The 20,975-nt window shown below is 41.7% G+C and overlaps 1 protein-coding gene across 2 annotated transcripts in view; it reads right to left on the bottom strand.

Moving 5' to 3' along the window:
• The window catches only part of prkcba (protein kinase C, beta a), a 270,274-nt gene extending 249,643 nt beyond the window's left edge, over positions 1 to 20,631 (bottom strand). Inside the window, exons 1-2 of one of the 2 annotated variants that reach the window (XM_059653984.1) lie at positions 20,179 to 20,631; positions 20,047 to 20,078 (exon numbers count right to left, since the gene is read on the bottom strand). In XM_059653984.1, coding sequence (XP_059509967.1) covers positions 20,047 to 20,078; positions 20,179 to 20,342 — 196 coding nt within the window. In that variant the 5' untranslated portion in view covers positions 20,343 to 20,631. The remainder of the gene's footprint in view (positions 1 to 20,046; positions 20,079 to 20,178) is intronic. The other variant, XM_059653983.1, reaches the window with a different exon arrangement.
• Between the last annotated feature and the right edge of the window lie 344 nt (positions 20,632 to 20,975).

Here is a 20,975-nt window from a genome sequence, read left to right as displayed (position 1 = left end):
TCTCTCATCCATTGGCTGGAGCTGGATTGTGGGGCTCGGGGCCAAGCTTGTCAGGTTAATAGCTGGGGCAGGCACTATCAGCATACATGATAGAGTTATCTATAATGATGATTGCACCTTTTTTCCACTGATATATTTTGTTCATTTCTCTGACACACACCTCAAAAAGGGTAATAGGCATCAGTTTGTTTAATCCCACACTGTGAGAGCATAAGAGAACATTAGAAATAACACGAGTAGGCCATTCAGCCCCTCAAGCATGTTCTGATGCTGATCTACCAAGATCTTAAATCCACTTTCATCCCAGCACCACATAGCCCTCGACTCCCGATTTTCCAAAAATCAACCTACTTCTTTAAATCCTGTCAGTGATCTAGCCTCCACAAATCTCTGCAGGGCAGAATGCCAGGCAATCACTCGCCTCTGGCAGAAGAAATTTATTTTGTCATAAGTCAACCCCTTTGTCCCAAGAAATGAGTCACCTTTGAACTCCTCTAATGCCTGTACATCTTTTCTTAAATACAGGGGTCAACTATATACAGTATCCTGAATATGGCACAGTTGTAACAAGACCTCCCTGTTTTTACCCCCTTCCCTAGCACTAAAGGTATAACTTCTATCTGCCTTCTTAGTACTTGCTGCACCTGCATGCTCCCTTTGTGTTTCTGCACAAGAACACCCAGATCCCTCTGTGCTGCACTTTTTCAGAATCTCTTTCCATTTAAATCATAGTCAGCCTTTGGATATTTTAAATTTCCCACATTAAATTGCATTTTCCAATTTTTTTGCCCACTCACTCAACCTATCTCCCCTTGCAGATTGCTTACATCCTCATCACTAAACGCCCACCTACCTATTTTTATTTCATCAGCAAATCTGGATACATTCTGTCTCATTCTTCAAGTCATTAATATGGATACTAAATAATTAAGGCTCTAGGACTGATTCTTATGGCACTCACTAGTTATGTTTTTCCAACCTGAGAAAGGCACATTAAACCCGACCCCTCTGTCTTCTGTATGTTAACCAATACTCAAGCTATGCTGCTAAATTGTTACTTAATACTGTAAGCTCCCATCTTGCATAATAAACTTTATGTGGCTGTTCACGGAATGCCTTCTGGAAATCTAAATACACTACATCCACAAATCTAGATAAATGCAGGATATTGCATTTTGATACAATAAACAAGGATAGGGTTTGTACTATTAATGGTGAGGCTTTGGGTAGTGTTGTACAACAGAGGGACCCAGGGGTGCAGGTACATAATTCTTTTGAAGTTTGCATCACATATAGATAGGGTGGTTAAAAAGGTGTCAGGCACACTCGCGTTCATTGAGCAGTTCTTTGATTACAGGAGTTGAGAAGTCATGTTGAGGTTGTACGAGGTATTGGTGAGGCCTGTTCTGGAATACTGTGTCCAATTCTGGTCGCCCAGTTATAGGAAGGATATTATCAAGCTGGAGAGGGTTCAGAAGAGATTTACCAGGATGTTGCTGGATATGGAAGGTTTCAGTTATAAGGGAAGGTTGGATAGATTGGGACTTTTTTCAATGGAGTGTAGGAGGTTGAGAGGTGACCTTATAGAAGTTTATAAAATAATGAGAGATATAGATAGAGTTAATGGTAGCTATCTTTTCCCTAGGATGGGGATTTGAAGACTGGGGACACATTTTTAAGGTGAGAAAATAGAGATTTAAAATATCTGCTTAAATATCTGCCACTGACCCTCCCCTTTGTCTATCAGCTCACTTTAAACAATTCTTGCTTCATCCCTCTATAACTGTTGAGTTTGAAATTCTACCACGATGCAATTGCTACCCCTTAGAGAATCCTTAACTCTGAGATCTTCTATTTATTCAGCCTCATTGTGCTGGAATGGATCTACTTCACCCTATTCCTGTAAAGGTTCTGCAATGTACTGCTTTAAAAACCAACCCCTGATGAACTCTACACATTTGTTCTCCATATTAGTCCTGCCCATCTGATCTTTCCAGCCAATAAGAAGATTGAAATTACTCATGGCGACTGTACTGCCCTTCTTACATACATCCATTATCATTTATAAAAACCAAAAGAACTGTGGATGCTGTAATGCAGGAACAAAAATAAAGTTACTGGAAAAGCTCAGCAGGTCTGGCAGCATCTGTAAAGGAGAAAACAGAGTTAACGTTCTGGGTCCGGTGACCCTTCCTCAGAACCTTCCTAATTTATGCACTGATTTACAGGGAGGGAATTCCTCAGGGGCACCCACCCATAACTACTTTCCCTCATTGTTCCTTATTTCCACCCAAACTGATTCTACATCATATCTATTGCACACATAACTCACCATCACACTGACACCTTCTTTATTAACCATCTACTCCACTTCCTTTTCCTTTGTACCATATTTCCAGAACATCAAACATCTTTGAATATTGAGGTCTTTGTCTTGGTCTTCTTGCAACCACATCTCTGTAATAGCTTTCAAGTCATATTCATCAGTATATATTTTGAACTCGTTGAGCCTACTATAAAGACTGCACACATTCAGATAAAGACCTTAAGGTTCAATCTTTTACCATTATTACTACTTAGGTTCTAATTTCTCTGACACTCTATGTACATTATTAAAATAACTCCACAGGAGCTGGAGTCCGGTCACCTTTTTTTTCACGTGGGGAGTCCTTGACACTGATCCAGCTTCCTCAGAGTGAACAGGACGTCTGACACTCTTGTTTATGTCTGTCAGCCAGGGCTCCCTGATTGGACCAGATTAACAGGCCCAATCAGGGAACTCACATTCTACATAGAAACTGAAAAAACTATGGACGCTGTAAATCTGAAACAAAAACAGAGATTGCTGGAAAAGCTCAGCAATGCTGACACCATCTGTGGAGAGAAATCAGAGTTAACATTTCAGATCGAGGGGCTCTTCCTCAGATGGGAGAACCCACAGGTTCTGGCAGAATTAGAAAAGCTGTTGAGGAGTCTGGATGTTTTGCTCCCGCACCATTTGCAACTCATATTCTATGAGGTCCACATAGCTGACCTTGTTACAATCACTGCAACCCTCCCCCCGAGGCAGAGGACATAGTTTGGGTCTTTTATTGTAGCTCCTCCAGGTGTATTACAGATTCCTCCAACTCTGCCTCTGGTCTAGGCAGCTTGTAATGCACAGGGGTTTGCCTCCTGCGCCTAGAGCAATTGGGAGCTAATTCATTCAACTCTGTAGGTGGTAAAGGCATCAAGGCACTGATATCCAGCACGTCCATCTGAGATTCCGGGATAACTTCAATGTTTGACATTGAGGGAGAACCCACGTGTTCTGGAGCAGTCAGAAAAGCCGCCGAGGAACCAGGTACATTTTGCTCCCATACCATTTGAGAGTTTGCAGCTTTCATATGGTCCATGTGCTTGTTAGGGCTGTCAAACCTTCCCAAACTTTTTACATTGCTGGACCTGACCTTATATCGACCATGCCCATTACCCACCTGGGGCCATTCTCATGTGTCCTACCCCAAATGTCATCCCCTGAAGGAAACCATTTCTCGTACTTAGCAGAGTGTCTTGTCCGGCACTGGTGTTCCTCCCCCGCCCAAAGATCCAGGAAGGTCAGATTTAACCTGGTGCAGAGTCAAGTGAAGCTGTGGGCTGTTTCTGTAAGCCTGCCTTCAAAGTTTGGACTCTTGTTTCTGCCAGATCAATGGATGTTGAATTGTATGGAGCTGTCCTAATATATTGAATGCCACTCGATTTTAGGAAATACTCAAATTCCCTGCTATAAACAATAACCAGCTGCCTGTGACCAACACTTCTAAGAGTCCATGTACTTCAAAAGATGTGTGCAGTCAAATGATTAGTGCAGAATTTTTACCATCATCCCCATTTTTGACGATGAACTCTGTGCATGTCCAGCCACTTTGAGTGGGCATCCCCAATGAATAAGAACACTGAGCCCATGAATGGATCAGCATAGTCGATGTGAGACTGAATCCAGGGTTTACCTGGACATTCCCATGAATGTATAAGAGGGAGGTGCCGGTGATAATTTTTGCCCTTATTGGCACTGAGGGCATTGCCCCACCAGAGCAGCTATGTCTGCATCCAATCCTCGTCACATATTGCTAACACCTTCATTTTGGAAACCCCTGGATGACCCGAGTGGAGTTCAGCCAGTATCCAGCAGTGATCTTTCCTTGGGACTAACACTCTTGCTTCCCATAATAACATACCATCCTCTGTGGTGATCTGGTCTCTCTGGGTCCAAAAAGGTTCCAGTTCTGTTGTGACAACCCTTTGGTTACCCATTCACCCCCAGCAGTTTCAGTTTTGTCAGAACTGGATCTTTCTGCATCCAAAGTCTGATATTGTCAGCTGTGATTTGAAGTGTGACCAGAAAATCTAAAACCGTTATGACTCTTCCAGAGAAATAGTAGGAACTGCAGATGCTGGAGAATCTGAGATAACAAGGTGTAGAGCTGGATGAACACGGCTGGCCAAACAGCATCAGAGGAGAAGGAAAGCTGACGATTCGGGCCTAGACCCTTCTTCAGAAAAAAGGACGGTCTAGGCCAGAAACGTCTGCTTTCCTGCTCCTCTGATGCTGCTTGGCCTGCTGTGTTCATCCAGCTCTGCGCCTTGTTATCCCGACTCTTCCAGATGCAGATCACCAGTGATGTAACTGCCAGGGGTAGGCAGCACAATGCATCCATGTTTGCTCCTTGGCCTCCTGGATGGTGTTTCAACTTGTAATTATGTGCACTCAGTTTTAGAGCCCAATGCTGAATTTGGCCCTGCCTTGTCCTCTTTAAGTAGAGCTCACAGGGATTTGTGGTGTGTTATTATTAAAAATTGAAATTGTAAAGGTAATTGGTGGACTTTCTAACTCCAAATATGACAACCAAACCTTCCTTCTCTATCTTGGTATTTATACACTCTGCATTAGCCAAAGTCCTGGATGCTCATGCTACTGGGCGTTCCTCTCCATTAGAACTACCCTGATGCTGTATGGCGTGGCATCATGTACATGTTCCTATTCATGTACCCATCCAGATGGCTTTTAAATGTTGTAATTGTACCAGCCTCGACCACTTCCTCTGGCAGCTCAACTCATACACGCACCACCCTTTGCATGAAAACATTGTCCCTTATGTCCCTTTTATATCTTCCCCTCTCACCTTAAACCTATGCCCTCTACTTCTGGACTCCCCGACCCTGGGGAAAAAAAACCTTGCCTATTTACTTTATCAATTCCCCTCATGATTTTATAAACACTTATAAGGTCAGCAAACCACCCCCCCCCCCCCCCCACCCCGACCCCCCGACTCTGGTGCTCCAGGGAAAATAGCCCCAGCCTATTCAGCCTCTCCCTATAGCTCAAGCCTCCAACCCGGACATCGTTCTTGTAAATCTTTTCTGAACCCTTTCAAGTTTAATAACTTCTTTCCTATGGCAGGGAGACCAGAATTGAACGCAGTGTTCCAAAAGTGGTCTAACCAATGTCCTGTACAGCCACAACATAACCTCCCAACTTCCGTCTGATTTTTTTTAAACTTCCCTTCAACTGAACCATTCCCTCAGTAATTAGTTTGATGTTCTGTCTCCAATCCTAAAATTCAACAGGAGACTGGTGCCAGCATATTCAATGTTTCCAACAGAACAGCTCGCGCTTTCCCAGCACCAGTGACAGTGCCTGATGAAAGAGAACTTATTTCCACTAATCATTCAGCCACACATTTATATTTCTAATCTTATTTACTTATAAGAGAATGCCTGTGGCTCAAGTCGAAATTGGAAGGTTATTTCCTTTGTGTCTCTTATTCTGCTTTGCGGTTCAGTTTTAAAAAAATATTAGATGAGTATTTGAAGTGGTACAATAAAGGGATGTGGGGAAAAAGTGAAGAAACTGGATTAGAATAGACAGCTCCACGGAAAGAAGGCTTGCCGTTGCAAAACTAGAATTGCATTTATGTAACATAGGAAAGACTGAGCCTGCTCTGCCATTCAATATGATGTTCATCATCCAATGCAGTACCCTGCACAGCTCTTTTTATAACTGCAACCAGTTTACTTTTACAACCAGTGTAGACAATGTTGGAATGCAACTACCAATTTGTACACAACAAGCTGCGACACACAGTAATGACACCGACCGAAACATCTTGCTTATGTTATGTTGATTGAGGTTTTAATATTGACCGGGTCACTATTTCTTTGAAATAGTGCAATTTTACGTCCACCTGCCAACAGAAGTTGCGATCTTGACCTATTTTCTCATATGAAGGATAATATCTCTGACAATGCAGCATCTCTTCAGCACTGAATCAGCCTTGACCTTCCACTCAATGAGCTTCTGCTGTCTCTTAATTCAAGGATTCTCACTCAGGCACTGAATCTTACAGGCAATAATTACTACGGCATGGTGCAGTGACGTCACATTAATAGGTGAAGAGCGGAATTTTTCCAAATTCTGTAAATTAAGCTCACACACCAGTTTGAGAGCAGGTCACAAGTAAGTGTAGTCTATGATTTTACATCACAGATCATAGAACCATATTGCACAAAAGAACACTGTTTGATTCATTACATCTGTGCCAGTTCTTTGAAAGGTTTCATTCACCAGCATTTTCCCGATGGTCCTGTATTTCCTTTTCCTTTCAAACTTATATTCAGTTCCATTTTGAAAGATGCATTCATTTTTGTTGAATGGACTGCCGCTGATACGGCAACAAATTATAAAGCAACAATCTAAAACTATTACAATTGAAAACAATGTCAAATATTATTGTTAATAAGATTGTAACATTTATCTTTCAGTGGTTTGATGCAACACAATGGAAAACATTCTCTCCATCTCCAGAACTGACTAAAATTGTAGCTTAGAATCAAAACAAAATATTGAAAAAACTGGAAGTCTGAAATAAAAATAGAAAATGCTAGAAATGTTCAGCAAGTCAGGAAGCATGTCAAAGAAAGATGTGGATTTTGTACTGTGCTTCTCATGACCTCCTGATGTTTCAAACAGCTTTTCTATCAATCATGGAGATTTAATCTTTCAGGTTGATTGTTTTGTGAGAACCATGTTCTGATGCACCACAAATCCTGCATGATGTGTGGAAAACTGCCAGCATTTTCAACTTTTATTTAATTCTGAGCACTGAGTTCTGAGGAAAGGTCAATCAACCTTAACTGTTAAGTCTGATTTCTCTCCAGGTCCTGCCAGACCTCTGATCTTTTCTAGCAATTTCTGTTTTCGTTTCATGTTGAATGAGACCTCTCTTATGTACTGTCCCCTTGTTTGACGTAATATTCCAAAGACTCTGCTGCTTTGTACTAATGCCTTTAGTTATTTTTTTTAAAAACAGAAGGCTTACAAGTATTGATTTTAAAAAGTAAACTCCAGTCAGCAGTCGGCTTAGAACAAACTTTCTATCCAACTATTCGTTCAGGGAGTGGAATGGGAGTGGGCATAAATTTGAAACTAGCCAACGTCTTTGAAAAGTAATTCCATAGTTTATGGCAATGTTGATTACTCCCAATATTCCCTCAGCGGTAGGGGAATAACCCCTGTAACATTGATGTCAACTCGTTCACAGGAACATAATACAAGGCAGAACTGCTCAATAAATTAAACTGCAGGCATTTGAACCCAATTCTAACTTTTGACATTGTACATTCAGGGACATACTATCACTTATTACAATATAATAGCAGGACTAAGTACAGGAGATAGTCATATGGTCTGTTATGAGCACAGGCTCTCTTCAAGAAACACTCATCCATTACCACTCTCCCACTTCTTCTCTTATCCTTGATTTTTGTTGTTCTCATTAGATAATGAAACAATTCCCTTTTGAATTTTGAATCTGCCTCTACTGCATCCTCAGGCGGTGCATTCCAGACCTTGCAACCTTTGCTTTTAAAAGAAACAGTGCTTTGGCTAATGTCACCATTTCTTCTTTCACTGATTATCTTGCACCTTTGTCACTTGACCCGCCCGCAATGGGAACCATTTCTTTCCATCTGCTCTGTCCAGTTCCCTCATGATTGTGCATACCTCCAGTAAATCTCATCTCAACCTTCTCTTTTCCAAGGAGAATAGTCCTAGCTTTTCTAATATTTCTACATAACAAGAAACAACTACAGGTATCACACATTTCTTTTATTTCTATAAGCAATTCTGAATCGCTTTTGAAACATGGAGAGGCGGCATAATCAACATGTCAACCAGAAAAATGACAAAAAGCTCTGTCAAATCTGAGAACATCTAAACAAAAGGGCTTGTTGACAGAGGATTTCTTCTACAGATGTGCTCAAACACAAAGACTCTTTCAGGTTAAGGTCGCCAATGTGGGTTGAGCAATCCATCAACGACTGCCAGTGTAGCAACTGCAGGAATCAGCCAAGAAACAAAGAAAGACAAGGGTTAGCATTATATTTTATCATATGGCCATTAAACGTATTTGGAAGCAAAGAATTTCTGCCACGTCCTTTATAATTACATTTTAGCTGGCAGCTCTGGTCTGAGCTATAGAATTGAAGTTTGCATAGTGATGTTGGAACATTCTTGTAGTTTTCTTCAAGTATCTAACACTGGTAGCATAACCGCACAGTTAAATGCCCACATTCACAGAAGCAGCACTGACAGAGGTGCGGAGATGTCTCGACCCTTTGAAAATCAAGGGATGGTCTAAATAAAAAAAAGTGTACAAAACCTGAATGAAATACTCACAGGGAGGATACACAGACACTGTGGATGTGACACCCTCCTGAGCTAAATGCTAGTCTATGAGGACTACATTGGAAACGCATCAAACACGCTCTTTAACCATGGAAGTACTTTCCCAATAATACCGATGGTTTCACAACAACCTCAGCAGACAAGGTTACAAATTGTAAAAGTGCAAGGCAAATGGAATAACCCGAACGCAAGGGCAGGAGGAACACATAACCAGAGAGTTCACGCTTTTTTGTTCCAGTCACATGTTGTCTTGGAGTTGAAAGGACAGCCAACAAACCTCTGCATTAGAAGTCCACAATAGAAAATGTTTGGTGAGACTACATTGCAGGCTGGTTCTTAAATATGAAAGTGTTTTTTGCTTAAAGTAAGTATGATAAAATACCATTTTCTTGATTTAAAATTATCAGTCCAGATGTGTGCAGGAAAATGACAGCAAGCATTTCAGCTAAAGCCGTGATTGTTTCACAGTAAATAATGTACACTGTAGCTCAGAATGACATTGTATGATTCATAGACAAAGGAATGGGGCAGAGTTGGGACCGTGGGATTAATTAGTTTCTTCAAAACAGGGAACACAAACATGATCAGCTGACTGGCCTCCACCTTGCTGTATGATTTTATTATTTGTTCCTATTGTAAAGTTAAGTGCAATAAGCATTCACTTGCATGAAACATTACAATCCTGGAATCAGCAGCTTCAAATGATTCAATAAATATGATTACACCACTGCCCGCTTCAACAAACTGTGAATTGATAACCATCTCTGGCAACTAGAATGACTCCAAAAATGTTTGGAATGTACATGAAACAAAAAAAATGCACCAATTTAATTCTGAATCACAAATTTCATTCTTCCATTAAACTAATCAATTACAAACCACAAGGACCTATTTCTCAGTTAGTACAACATCATAACCCCAGATTAAATTGCAACTGGAAACTCATACCTAAGTATTTTTCAAGAATAAATCACTCAAACTCCATGATTAACTCTCAATAACTTATCTCTGGATACCAGTTATTCTATGTTCAAATCATTCCAACTCTTAATTAAATCCCAACCTGTACTTCATCATCTAGCAGCATTTTATGTAAACCATCCAAATTCCTTGGTTAATCGTGCATATAACCCAAAGTCAAGTATCCCTAATTCTATGTGTGAGCCAACCAAACCTCCTAACTAGATCCTGGTTTGTAACTCATTCCTAAATATTCATTATGTAACCAGTGTAGCCTCAATATCTCTGGCACAATTATTAAGCATCGACTGTTGACATTTTCACATTATAGCAATCTTTTAAGTTTTGGAAGGCAAATATGGTCTTTACAACGTTTACTCTCCGATAACACTTTCTGTTTGCCCATAACAGATAAAATTTCAAGGACACTCACAAATTACCTTAATGCACTTTAAAATCTAATAAGTTTGATTCAGTTGAAATGTCATTTGGACAATTTTTGCCAGGCAACTGTGAAACTGCTTCCCCATGAATCCTCTGTACACCATCTGCAGCACGCCTGCATCTTGGTCTCATTGATGGGAAGTGAGTTAGTAATGCTAGACCAGCAGTGGTTGTCTATCACTCGCTGCCTTTGAAAGGATGGTGGTGAACACATTGTTGAACTACTGCAATCCACATGGTATAGGAACACTCACAGTGCCATTAGATAATGAGTTCAAAGGCTGAGACCAGCAGAGGACCTGCAATCAATATTTCCAGCAAGTTCTTTGTGGCATTGCAGCCTCTGAGGTCTGTGTGCGCCGCTGGCTTCGGGAAGCTAAAGCTATTTGTTGGCACACCGATCAATGTACGTTGAGCTTTATTCTTGGGATGTGTGCATTATTGACTGGGCCTGCATTTATTGCCCATTCACAAAAGTCCTTGAGAGGCTAGCAGTGAACTGCCCGTTTGTCCACATGACGTCAATATTTCTACAGTAGGGCGGGGTTTACCCAGCAACAGTGAACAAAGCCGTGTGGCTTTGTTGGGAACTTGCCAGAGGTGGTATTTTCAAATGATTGCTGCCCTCTCCTTCTCAGCCCTCGAGATCATAGGTTTGTAAGATACCACAGTACCTCTTGTGTATCGTACATATTGCTACCACTGAGCACCAATGGTGGAAACAGTGAACATATAAGGTGATGGATGGGGTGCCAATCAAGTTAGTGAATTTGTCTTGAGCAGTGCTAAGCTTTACTGTTATTAGAGTCGTACTCATCCAGGCAAGTGGAAAATCGTTCATCACACTCTTCATCTTTGCCTCATGGATAGTATTGGAAGTCACATGATATTTTTATAGCTGAATGGTAAATTTCTACTTTTTGGGATTCCGATGGTTGGAAGTCAGCAATGAAATAACATTTAATATTAAAAGAAGACGCTCAAAATATATCTCCTTGGAGGTTGTCACTGCCTGGCATTGCATGGCATGAACATCAATTGCCACCTACCTGCTCAAGACTGAATGCTGTCCAGGTCTTGCAACATGTGGGCATTAAGTAAGAGAGTAACTGCGGAGTGGTATCTGATACTGCAAACAGCAAAATACCCACATTTTAGTGTTACCTGGGAGATGGGTGCTACTGCCAAGGCCAACGTTTGTTACACATCCGTAACTGGCATGAAGAAGTTGACAGTCAGCCACTTCTTTTGGCTGCAGTCCATCTGGTGCAATTACACTCACAGTGTTATTAGGCAGTTCCAGGATTTTGATCCAGAAACTGTGAAGGAACAGCTAGTCAGGACAGTGGGTGACTTGCATGAGGGATTGTGCATGCATATCTTGGTGCCCTAGTTCTTCTGTTATCAGGAGTTTAGCTAGTAGTGACAAAAGGACCTTTGATGAGTTGCTGCATTACACCTTGCAAGTGGTAAGCACTGCTGCTACTTATGTAATGGTAGCAGAGGAAGTGAATGTTTAAGTTGGTGAATGATGTGCCTATCAGCAGACTGTTTTCACCCAGAGGGGGTTGAACTGCTTGAAACTGCACTCATCCTGGCAAGTGGGAGAGTATTCTTCATCTTTTCTTGTAGACAGTGGATAGACTTGAAAGTCAGGGGCTACTTATCTCAGTTTTCTCGTCTTTGATTTGCTCTGGTAGCTGTATTATATACCGTCAGGTCACTTTCTGGTTATTCATACCCCAGGACTTGCCGGGGGAGATTTAGTAATGACAATGCTATTGAACATCGGGGGAGATGGTCATTGCCTGCACCTGGTGTAGGGCAGATCTTACTTGTTACTGAAGCTTGCTCATTTTTAAAACAGACATGTGGACTTGGACTGCTTCACTATCTGAAAAGTTTCAAATGCTGCTGATCATAATCATCAGACAATTAGCTGACATCATGATGAAAAGAAGGTAATTGAAAAAGCAGTTAAAGATGGTTAAGCCCAGATATTACCCTGAGGAACTCCTCCCTGATTTCCTAGAGCTAAGACAATTGGTCTCCGAGAAACAAACGTCTTTCTTTGTTCTAGGTATGATTCCAACTACTGTAAAAGTTTCCCTCCAACTTCAACTTTTCTAGGATTCCCTGATGCCATATCTTCTCAAATGCTGCCTCGTTGCTGTGGGTCAGTCTCATCTCACCTATGCAATTCAGCTCTTTAGTTCAACGTTTGGACCATGACACAGTGAGATCTGGATATGAATGGCCTCAAACTCAGCAGTGAGCACATAAATGCTGAGTAAGTGTTGCCTGACAACCCCTTCAATAGTACCTTTAGTCACTTTATTTTGATTTATTATCAACCAACAGGATGGTAATTAGTCTAATTTGATTTGTCCTTTTTTTTGCGGACTGATCATTTCTGGGTAATTTTCCACATTGCTGGGTAAGACCTTATTGTAGCCGCACTGGACCAACTTGTCTGGTCTGTGACTAGCTCTACAATACATTAAATTTGGGTAGTGGAGTGCAGCGAATTGGCTGAAGACTGACATCTGTGATGCTGGAAACCTCAGGAGGCAACTGAGATGGGTGATAATAAAATGTGAGGCTGGATGAACACAGCAGGCCAAGCAGCATCTCAGGAGCACAAAAGCTGACCTTTCAGGCCTAGACCCTTCATCAGATGAAGGGTCTAGGCCCGAAACGTCAGCTTTTGTGCTCCTGAGATGCTGCTTGGCCTGCTGTGTTCATCCAGCCTCACATTTTATTATCTTGGAATTCTCCAGCATCTGCAGTTCCCATTATCAACTGAGATGGGTGTTTCATTTTATACTTCAGACTGAATATTATTTCAAAGATTTCAATCATGTTTTTTGCATGGATGTGCTGAGCTGGAGCCAGGGGATGTCTGCTCAACCTCCTCCTTTGGTTAGTTGCTCAGGTCAATAGGACTTTAACCTGAATTTTCAAGGTGCCCCTTCTCTTACACTACACATGCCCAAATGTCAGTACATTAACAAAATCATATTTTCCATCACTGAATCCTCACTAAAAGACAGCAATTTAAAAGAACTATTCCTTATCAGGTTATGACCAAAATTCTGTTCTGTACCTGGAAAACAAACAAATTCCTTCTGACTCTCTGTGCAGTTGAAACAAAAGCTCTCCCTTTAATAGTGAGCGTGCCGTTCAAATCCAGACTCAACCTCCATCCCCTCTGCAAGGCTGTTCCTCACATGCACCTGCTGCACTATCGTGAGGCCCCAGAGGAAGTTTGGGCACAGCCTTGGGGAAATAAATATTGATGTTCTGAAAACAGTTCACATTACAGAAGAGGAAGTGGTGGAGGTCTTAGGAAATCTAGAGACAGGTAAGTCTCCAAGATCCGATCAAGTGCATCCTCGCCAGGATTTTGTGGAAAGTTTGGGAGGTAATTGCAGGGACCCCAAGCAGAAATATTTGTATCATCAGGTGAAGTACCAGAGGACTGGAGGGTGACTAGTGTTGCGCCATTGTTTAAGAAAGGCTGTAAGGAGAAGTCTGGAAACTATAGGCCTGCGGATCTGATATCGGTGGTGGTTAAGTTGTTGGAGGTGATTCCGAAAGATGGGATTTGCATGCATGTGGAGAGGCAAGCATTGATTAGGAATGGTCAACTTGGCTTTGTGCAAGAAAAGTTGTGTTTCGCAAATTTAATTGAGGTTTTTAATGAAGGATCCAAAAAGATTGGTGAGGGCAAGCAGTAGCTGTTGTTTACTTGGGGTTTAGTGAAGCCTTTGATAAGGTTCTGGTTGATACACTAATTAGTAAAGTTAGATCACATGGGATTCAGGGTAACTTGCCAACTGGATACAAAATTGGCATTACGGTAGCGGTGGAGGGTTGTTTTCCAGCCTGGAGGCCTGTGACCAGCTGTGTTCCACAGGGTACTGGCGTCTATTCATGGATTCATACAGCACAGAAAAGGCCCTTCAGCCCATTGAGTCTGCACTAACATAGCTATTACTGAAAGTGCACTAATCCCAATTTCCCTTGTCCCATATCCTTGAATGGTATATTTGAAGTACGCATCCAAATTCTTATCAAAGGTTGTAAGGTTTCCAGCCTCCACTACCCTCCCAGGCAGTGCATTCCAGCTTCACACCACCTGCTGAGTGAAAGCAGTTTTACCCAAATCCCATCTGAATCTCCTGTCCCTTAACGTAAAACTATTCCTCTTTGTGACTGACCCCTCAAACGAGGGAAACAACTTCTCCATACTCACCCTATCCAAACCCCTCATAATTTTATACACCTCAATCATGTCCTCCCTTTTGTTTGGTGCACTGTTTTTTAACTATAATCCCTAAAGTGTGGAAACAGGTCCTTCGGCCCAACAAGCGCACACCGATCCTCAGAGCATCCCGCCCAGAACCAGCCCCTATGACTCATCTAATCTACATGTCCCTGAACTTGATGGGAAATTTAGCATGGCCAATCCACCTAGCCTGAACATCTTTGGACTGTGGGAGGAAACTGGAGCACCCGGAGAAAACCCACACAGACAGAGTGAAAATGTGCAAACTCCACACAGAAAGTCGCCCAAGGGTGGAATCGAACCCTAGTGCCGTGGGGCAGCAGTGCTAACCACTTTTTGTCTGTCACTTAGATTAAAGTATAGGACTAAGTTTACAGATGGCACCAAAATTGGCTACATTGTGGACAGTGGGGAAGGTTATTTAAAGTTACTAAGAAATCTTGATCAATTGGGTCAATGGGCTGAGGAGTGGTAGGTAGAATTTAATTTGGATAAACACGAGGTATTGCATTTTGGTAAATCAAACAAGGACAGAACGTATACAATTGATGATAGAGCCCTGGGTAGTGTTGTCAAATAGAGAGACCTTGAGTTTCAGGTTCATAATTCTTTCAAACTTATACCACAGATAGGCAGGGTGGTTAAGAAGGCATTTAGCACACTTGCCTTCATTGTTCAGGCCTTTGAGTACAGGACCTGGGACATCATTGGTGAGGCCCCTTCTAGAGTGCTGTGTGCAGTTCTGATCACCCTGTATTAGGAAGGATGTTAATAAGCTGGAGAGGGTTCAGAAAGTATTTACCAAGATACTCCCAGGAATGGAAGGTTTGAGGTATAAAAATAGACTGGAAAGATTGGGACATTTTTCACTGGAGCATGGGAGGTTGAAGGGTGACCTTATAGAGGTTTTTAAAATCATGAGGGGTGCAGAATAGGTGAATGGCCAGGGTCTTTACTCTAGGGTGGGGTGTTCAAAACTAAGAGGTGTATTTTTAAGGTGAGAGGAGAAAGATTTTAAAAGGAATTAAAAAGGAAAAGAGATTTGAAATAAAGGAGCCTAAGTTGAAAAATCTGACAGCCTTCCAGTAATTCTATGAGATCATTCTTCCAATACTGATGTTTTCTGTCAGTAATGTACCCTTTTGTTCTATAAATTTCATATTTTAGGTAAAGAGTTTGATGTGTCTGTGCAGTTAGACTTTATACCATAGTAAGTGAAATAGCCAGAATGGGGTAAGTTTGTTTCCGTTAATTGCATGTCAGAAAATTGAAGACACAAAAACCCATCTGGTGTCTTCAAATAATAAACTGACAATTCAATGTAATATTAAAGGATGTCTTTGGATGAGCTGGCAAAAGCGGAGTGTTAACAAGCTTCTGGTGCTAATATCTCCAATGCCTGTTAAAGATCTCACATCACTGCTTGATAAAGAACAGGAAGTTCTCCATGTGTCTGCAATTAACATCAAACAATGATTATTTATCTCATTGCTGTTTGTGCACGGTTGCTGTATGCAATTGGCTGTGTGTATACATTAACAGCAACTGCACATTAAAAATAACCTTTTATACATGAAGTGTTTGGAGGCTTTTCTGATTTGACAAGGAATTTCATTATCTGAGTAAAAACGATTTTCATTAATGACTAGCAAAACATTGGTTGAGAAGTTTAGAGCTAGGGAAAATTACCTAACACTTCAATTCAAATCTTTGGAGGAATGAAGTTAAGAAACCTTGCCTCACACAAGAAATTTAAAGTTCTCTTGGTAAAAGGGCTGTTGATGTTACGTCAATTATTAATTCTGAACCGAATGTAACAGATTCTTGTTAAGCACGCATATTAAGGGATATGGAACAAAACCGTCTGGGATTAGATCACAGGTCAACCATGATTTCAATGAATGAGAGGACAGGCTTAAAGGGCTCAATATCCTGCCCAAACATTCCTTAAATACAAGAATCAAAGCTTCATCAGAATTAGCAACCAGCCTAACTCATCTCCACTCTATTCTCAAAATGAATGTTTAGAATTAAAATTAATGCACAAGATTAAAGTTCTTTAGCTAAGTCTTAATTAACGTGTAGTTAATGGAAAACTATGTGCCAGTTAGCTTGACATGAATAGCCAGGCGAATCCATTGTTTGGCCACAGGGGCACAGCCCTTAGGAATCACAGCTTTGTGGAAGCACGAATTTATGAAAGAAATGGTTTGACAAATCTGCTGAAATTGTTTGTAGTTTTCATTAGCGGCACAAATAAGGTGAACCAGTGAATGCAGTGTGTTGTATTTTCAAATAAGCACTTGATAATGTGCCATGCAGCAAGTCATTGCAAAAAATTAGGTCTTGCAGACAAGCATTATATATTAGTGACATTCAACATTGGTTAAAAGACAGAAAATGATAGGAACAAACAAGTGTTGTGCAGCTCAGCAGGTTATAACTAGCTAAGCACTGCTGGATCAGTACTTAGGTCTCAGGATATTATCTACATCAATGACGCAGATAAGGGGATGAGTGTGATACATCAAGTTTGTTACGATACAAGGTAGGTGGGAAAATAAGCTGTGAGGAGGATGCAAAGAGCCTGCAAAGAAATATAGACAGGCTAAGTGAATGAGTAAAAGCATGGCAGTTGGAACATAATGTGGAGAAGTGTGAAATTATTCACTTTGAAAGGAAAAATGTAAGAAAGAAATTGAATTATTTAAATGAAAATGACAGCAAAGGTTTGGTACTCAGTGGGACCTGTGTATCATTGTACATTGATCATAATAACCTTTATTGCAAACAGGACTAAGACAGTCAGAAAATCTTACTGCAAACATGTATGGTCTTGCTGCGTCATAACTGGAGTACAGTATACTAATGTTCATCTCTTCAAAGGCTGTACTTATTATTTTTGGGGAGGAGGAGATTCAGGGAAATTCAGAAGGAATCCTTCCCTGAACTGGATCATTCCGAACAAGGAGGGGGAGGTTTGCTGTTCATAAACTCAGAATAATGGATTGGTCATGTAGGATCATGACAGGAGGGAGAGTTTTCTTTACCCAAAAGGTTAAGAATCTTTGCAATTTTCTACCCTAAAAAGTTGTGACCCTCGGTCATTAAGCATATTATGGACAGAATTTTTTGGAAACTAAAGGATGTGAAAACGGGGCAGATATGTGGAGCTCAAGCAGCAGATCAACTACGATTGCACTGAATAGTCCAGCAAGCCCAAGGAGCCTAACGGCCTATTCCTGTCCCAATGTGAATTCTCATTCTGAAGAATTATTCCTGAGCACACACAATGATAGAAATCTTCAAATGGCAGCACTTGACTCCAACCAACCTAATGTGAGTGAAAATAAAACTCCCAAGATTGTGTGGCCAGAGGAGAATACGAATCACTATTTGATCCATGCCATTTTAGAGTTCTAAAGGGATTAAAATGTCAATATTTTATAAACAAAACCACTGTGCGTCTGTTCACACTGTGTCTGTGAAGCATATACAAATGCACAGCACCATGACATCACTCACTCACAGTCAGAATCTGCTGAAACAGATGGAGAAATCTCCACTTGCAAATCTTTAAACAAGCTTGAACTTCAAAAAAAAATACACGCTGGTGTTATCTTTCTAAAGAAACAGTGGAATTCCCATTCTCCCTACCATCACCCATTTGAAGACGCTATTGAACATTAATGCCAATCTAAAGCAACCCAGCAACAATGTAGAATACTTCAATTTTAATGCAGTCAGCCAGGACTCAGGGAGGAGAACTCCTGCCTCGGAGTTAAACTTAAATTCCACCCCCCACACCTGAGGACAAAAAAATTAAGGCTGACACTCAAGAGCACTTGTGAAGGTGTGCCATGTTTAAGAGATCTTAAACTGATGTCCCATTAGCCCTTACAGGGGAACATACAGATCCTTTTGCACTATTCCGAAGAGCAGGGGACTGAGTTCTCAGAGTCCTGGTCAATATTTATCCCCCAATCATCACAGAAATAGACTATCTCACCATCATAACGTTTTTTGGGGAGTTTGCTGGGACAACTCCACAGTACCTGTACAACACATACGATGTCCTGACATTATGCAAGGCAACATAGAATTCAAAGTTTGGACAGCAGCATAGCAATCGGATAAAAGTCAAGTCAGATTTCCGAGTTGGCAAATATCAACTGATGACAGGTGCTGTCAATAAGGTGGGCACGGAGCTGGCTCGCTTCTTCCTTCTATTTCAACTGAAAATACCAAATCTGCGGAAAGCTTGAGGGCTGATTTAGAAACGCTTGGGTATGTTCTACTGAATTACACCACTGGGATTGTGATGTAGGGGTTCAGCTTCATCCTGAAGAGTCAAAACTACTCAAATAATCTTCCCTTCTATGCAGTACAGACCGCATCTGTGCAACCCACTGCACAGAGTGAATCTAGTCGTCAAAAAACATCTCTAAGTCGTCACAGAGCAGCAGGGAGCAGGTGTAATCTGTACACTCACCAACCATCACTTCAGTCAGATTGGAATGCCTCTCCTCGGGACTAGGAAACAGATAGTGTGAAATAGATTGAAAGGGTTACAGTTGCCAACTAACCCAAGCCACACGTGGGATGTGCGGGAACAACAGTACGGTTTCCTTAGGTGCTGTTTCTTATATGGTTATGTGTGAAACAACCTGTCAGCCTGCCATTCGCAGTACCACCATCTGCTGATAGCACTGCTCTTCAACATGTTAAAGCCGAAACCAACTTTTCTATTTTTGTTATATACACACACACACACACACACACACAGAGAAAGAGAGAGAGATTCAGTGCTTCCGCTTAAAGGCAGGAAAGGGTGGGGTTAGGTTAGGCTTTAAGACGCTAACCTCGCAAAAGAAAAGTTGCACATTGTTCCAAAAAGGAAAAACCATCTGATTCAGCAGCTGTCTTTTGAAAAAAAAGTGAAAAGACGATAAATAAAATTAAAATCCGAAGAAACAGGAAAAAAGGGGATACAATTTTAATTGAGGCGCGCTGATACGAAGCAAGTTCAGGACAAATTTAAAAAGGGAGCATCACAGAAAGAGAGAACGTCAAACATATGGATATTTTGTAACGCTGTCTTATTAGAAGTGAAACTAGGAGGATAACGTTCAAATGATATTGTTAAAAGTCATTGATAAACTGGTCGCCTTCTGACTTACACGAGGCTCAATCTGGTAGGTTCAGAAAATTGCATTGAAGGATGGCACCTGCATCCGGCTGTGTTAACGAAAATGCAATTAAAAAATACAACAGAGCACAACTCCAGTTCGTCTAATCACTGATTTGTAGAAACGGCTGTGCACTTGATATTAAACAACTAAGCGGCGTTGCGCCTCTGTCCACTTTCCAATTACCATCGCAGCAAAAACCTGTTAGATTAAGTGGGCACTAGCAGCTCAGTATAACAAGTTAGTAAATTATTCATATTTAACGGAGATGATTCTGACTGCACCCCGCTTAATCTTCACATAGAGCATTACAGGAGCGCCACAAGTAAACTATTATTGACACTGTGCTGCAGATACTGTCCTGAGCTCATGACTCTGTAAGACTCCAGGCTGACAGTTAAAGACACTGTTGCTACTGTACCCGGAAGGACACCCACCTTGACACTGGAATCCCTGCTTTCCGAATCCCCTGTTAAAACAAAGACAAACAATCACCATTAATGACATGTGAAGATGGGCATTGCAAGCAGTGCTCTAGTTTGCTTATGGACGAGGCTAATGTCTCTCACCAGATAAAGTCAGTGCAGTGGCTGCAGAACGTGGGTTGCTTGAAGAAGCGAGCGATGAATTTATGGTCCTTGACTTCGTGCACGTTTTTCTGCCTTAGGGCACCTTTGCGGGCGAAGCGAATGGTGTTCTCCTCGCCCTCCATCGCATACACATTGTCAGACATCCTTCAGTCCCCGCTCCAAGGCTGCACCAGCAAACAGTAGCCCGCAAAACAAAAAAAAAGCAGGGACTCGGCGCTGCTCTTACCTGTGTTGTTGTTGGTGTGAGCCAAACGGGCAGAGAGCTAACAGCACAGTGAGGAGCCCAGGCTACGTCTGCTTCACACCAGCACACGTCAGGATGCCCCGCCTCTTCCAAATTCAAGCCTCTCGCTGTCTATTTACATAAGCAGTGCTAGCGAGGCGCTCTCCCAAAGGCGCGCACACACACACACAGCTATAGTCTCTTCTGTCCGTCTCAGATCTATTATATAAACACTGAAAGCAGCAACCTGGTAGGAGTTGAACAACACCCACCCCACCTCCCCAAACACTGCCAAGCGCTCAACAAGTGGCTCCTGCAGGCAGTTTCTCATCTCCCAGTCACAGCCCCGAAGGAAATGGTACATCTTTAGGATCTTATTGGTGGCAGCAGGCGGTGAGGTTGAGCGCCAAGTCATCTGCTTGCGGCGCCCTTCCATTTTCCGATCTGTGAAGAAGTGACAGTTCGGGCACAGACTCTGGTTTTCTGGTGGTTGGCTGACTGTCAAAAGGGCCCAAGGAGAGTAGATAAAACCATGGAATTGCTTTAGTGAAAC

Source organism: Stegostoma tigrinum, chromosome 23 (genome assembly GCF_030684315.1).
Source record: "Stegostoma tigrinum isolate sSteTig4 chromosome 23, sSteTig4.hap1, whole genome shotgun sequence".
In the NCBI taxonomy this organism is placed as follows: domain Eukaryota; kingdom Metazoa; phylum Chordata; class Chondrichthyes; order Orectolobiformes; family Stegostomatidae; genus Stegostoma; species Stegostoma tigrinum.
This window is presented reverse-complemented; position numbering and strand designations above follow the sequence as displayed.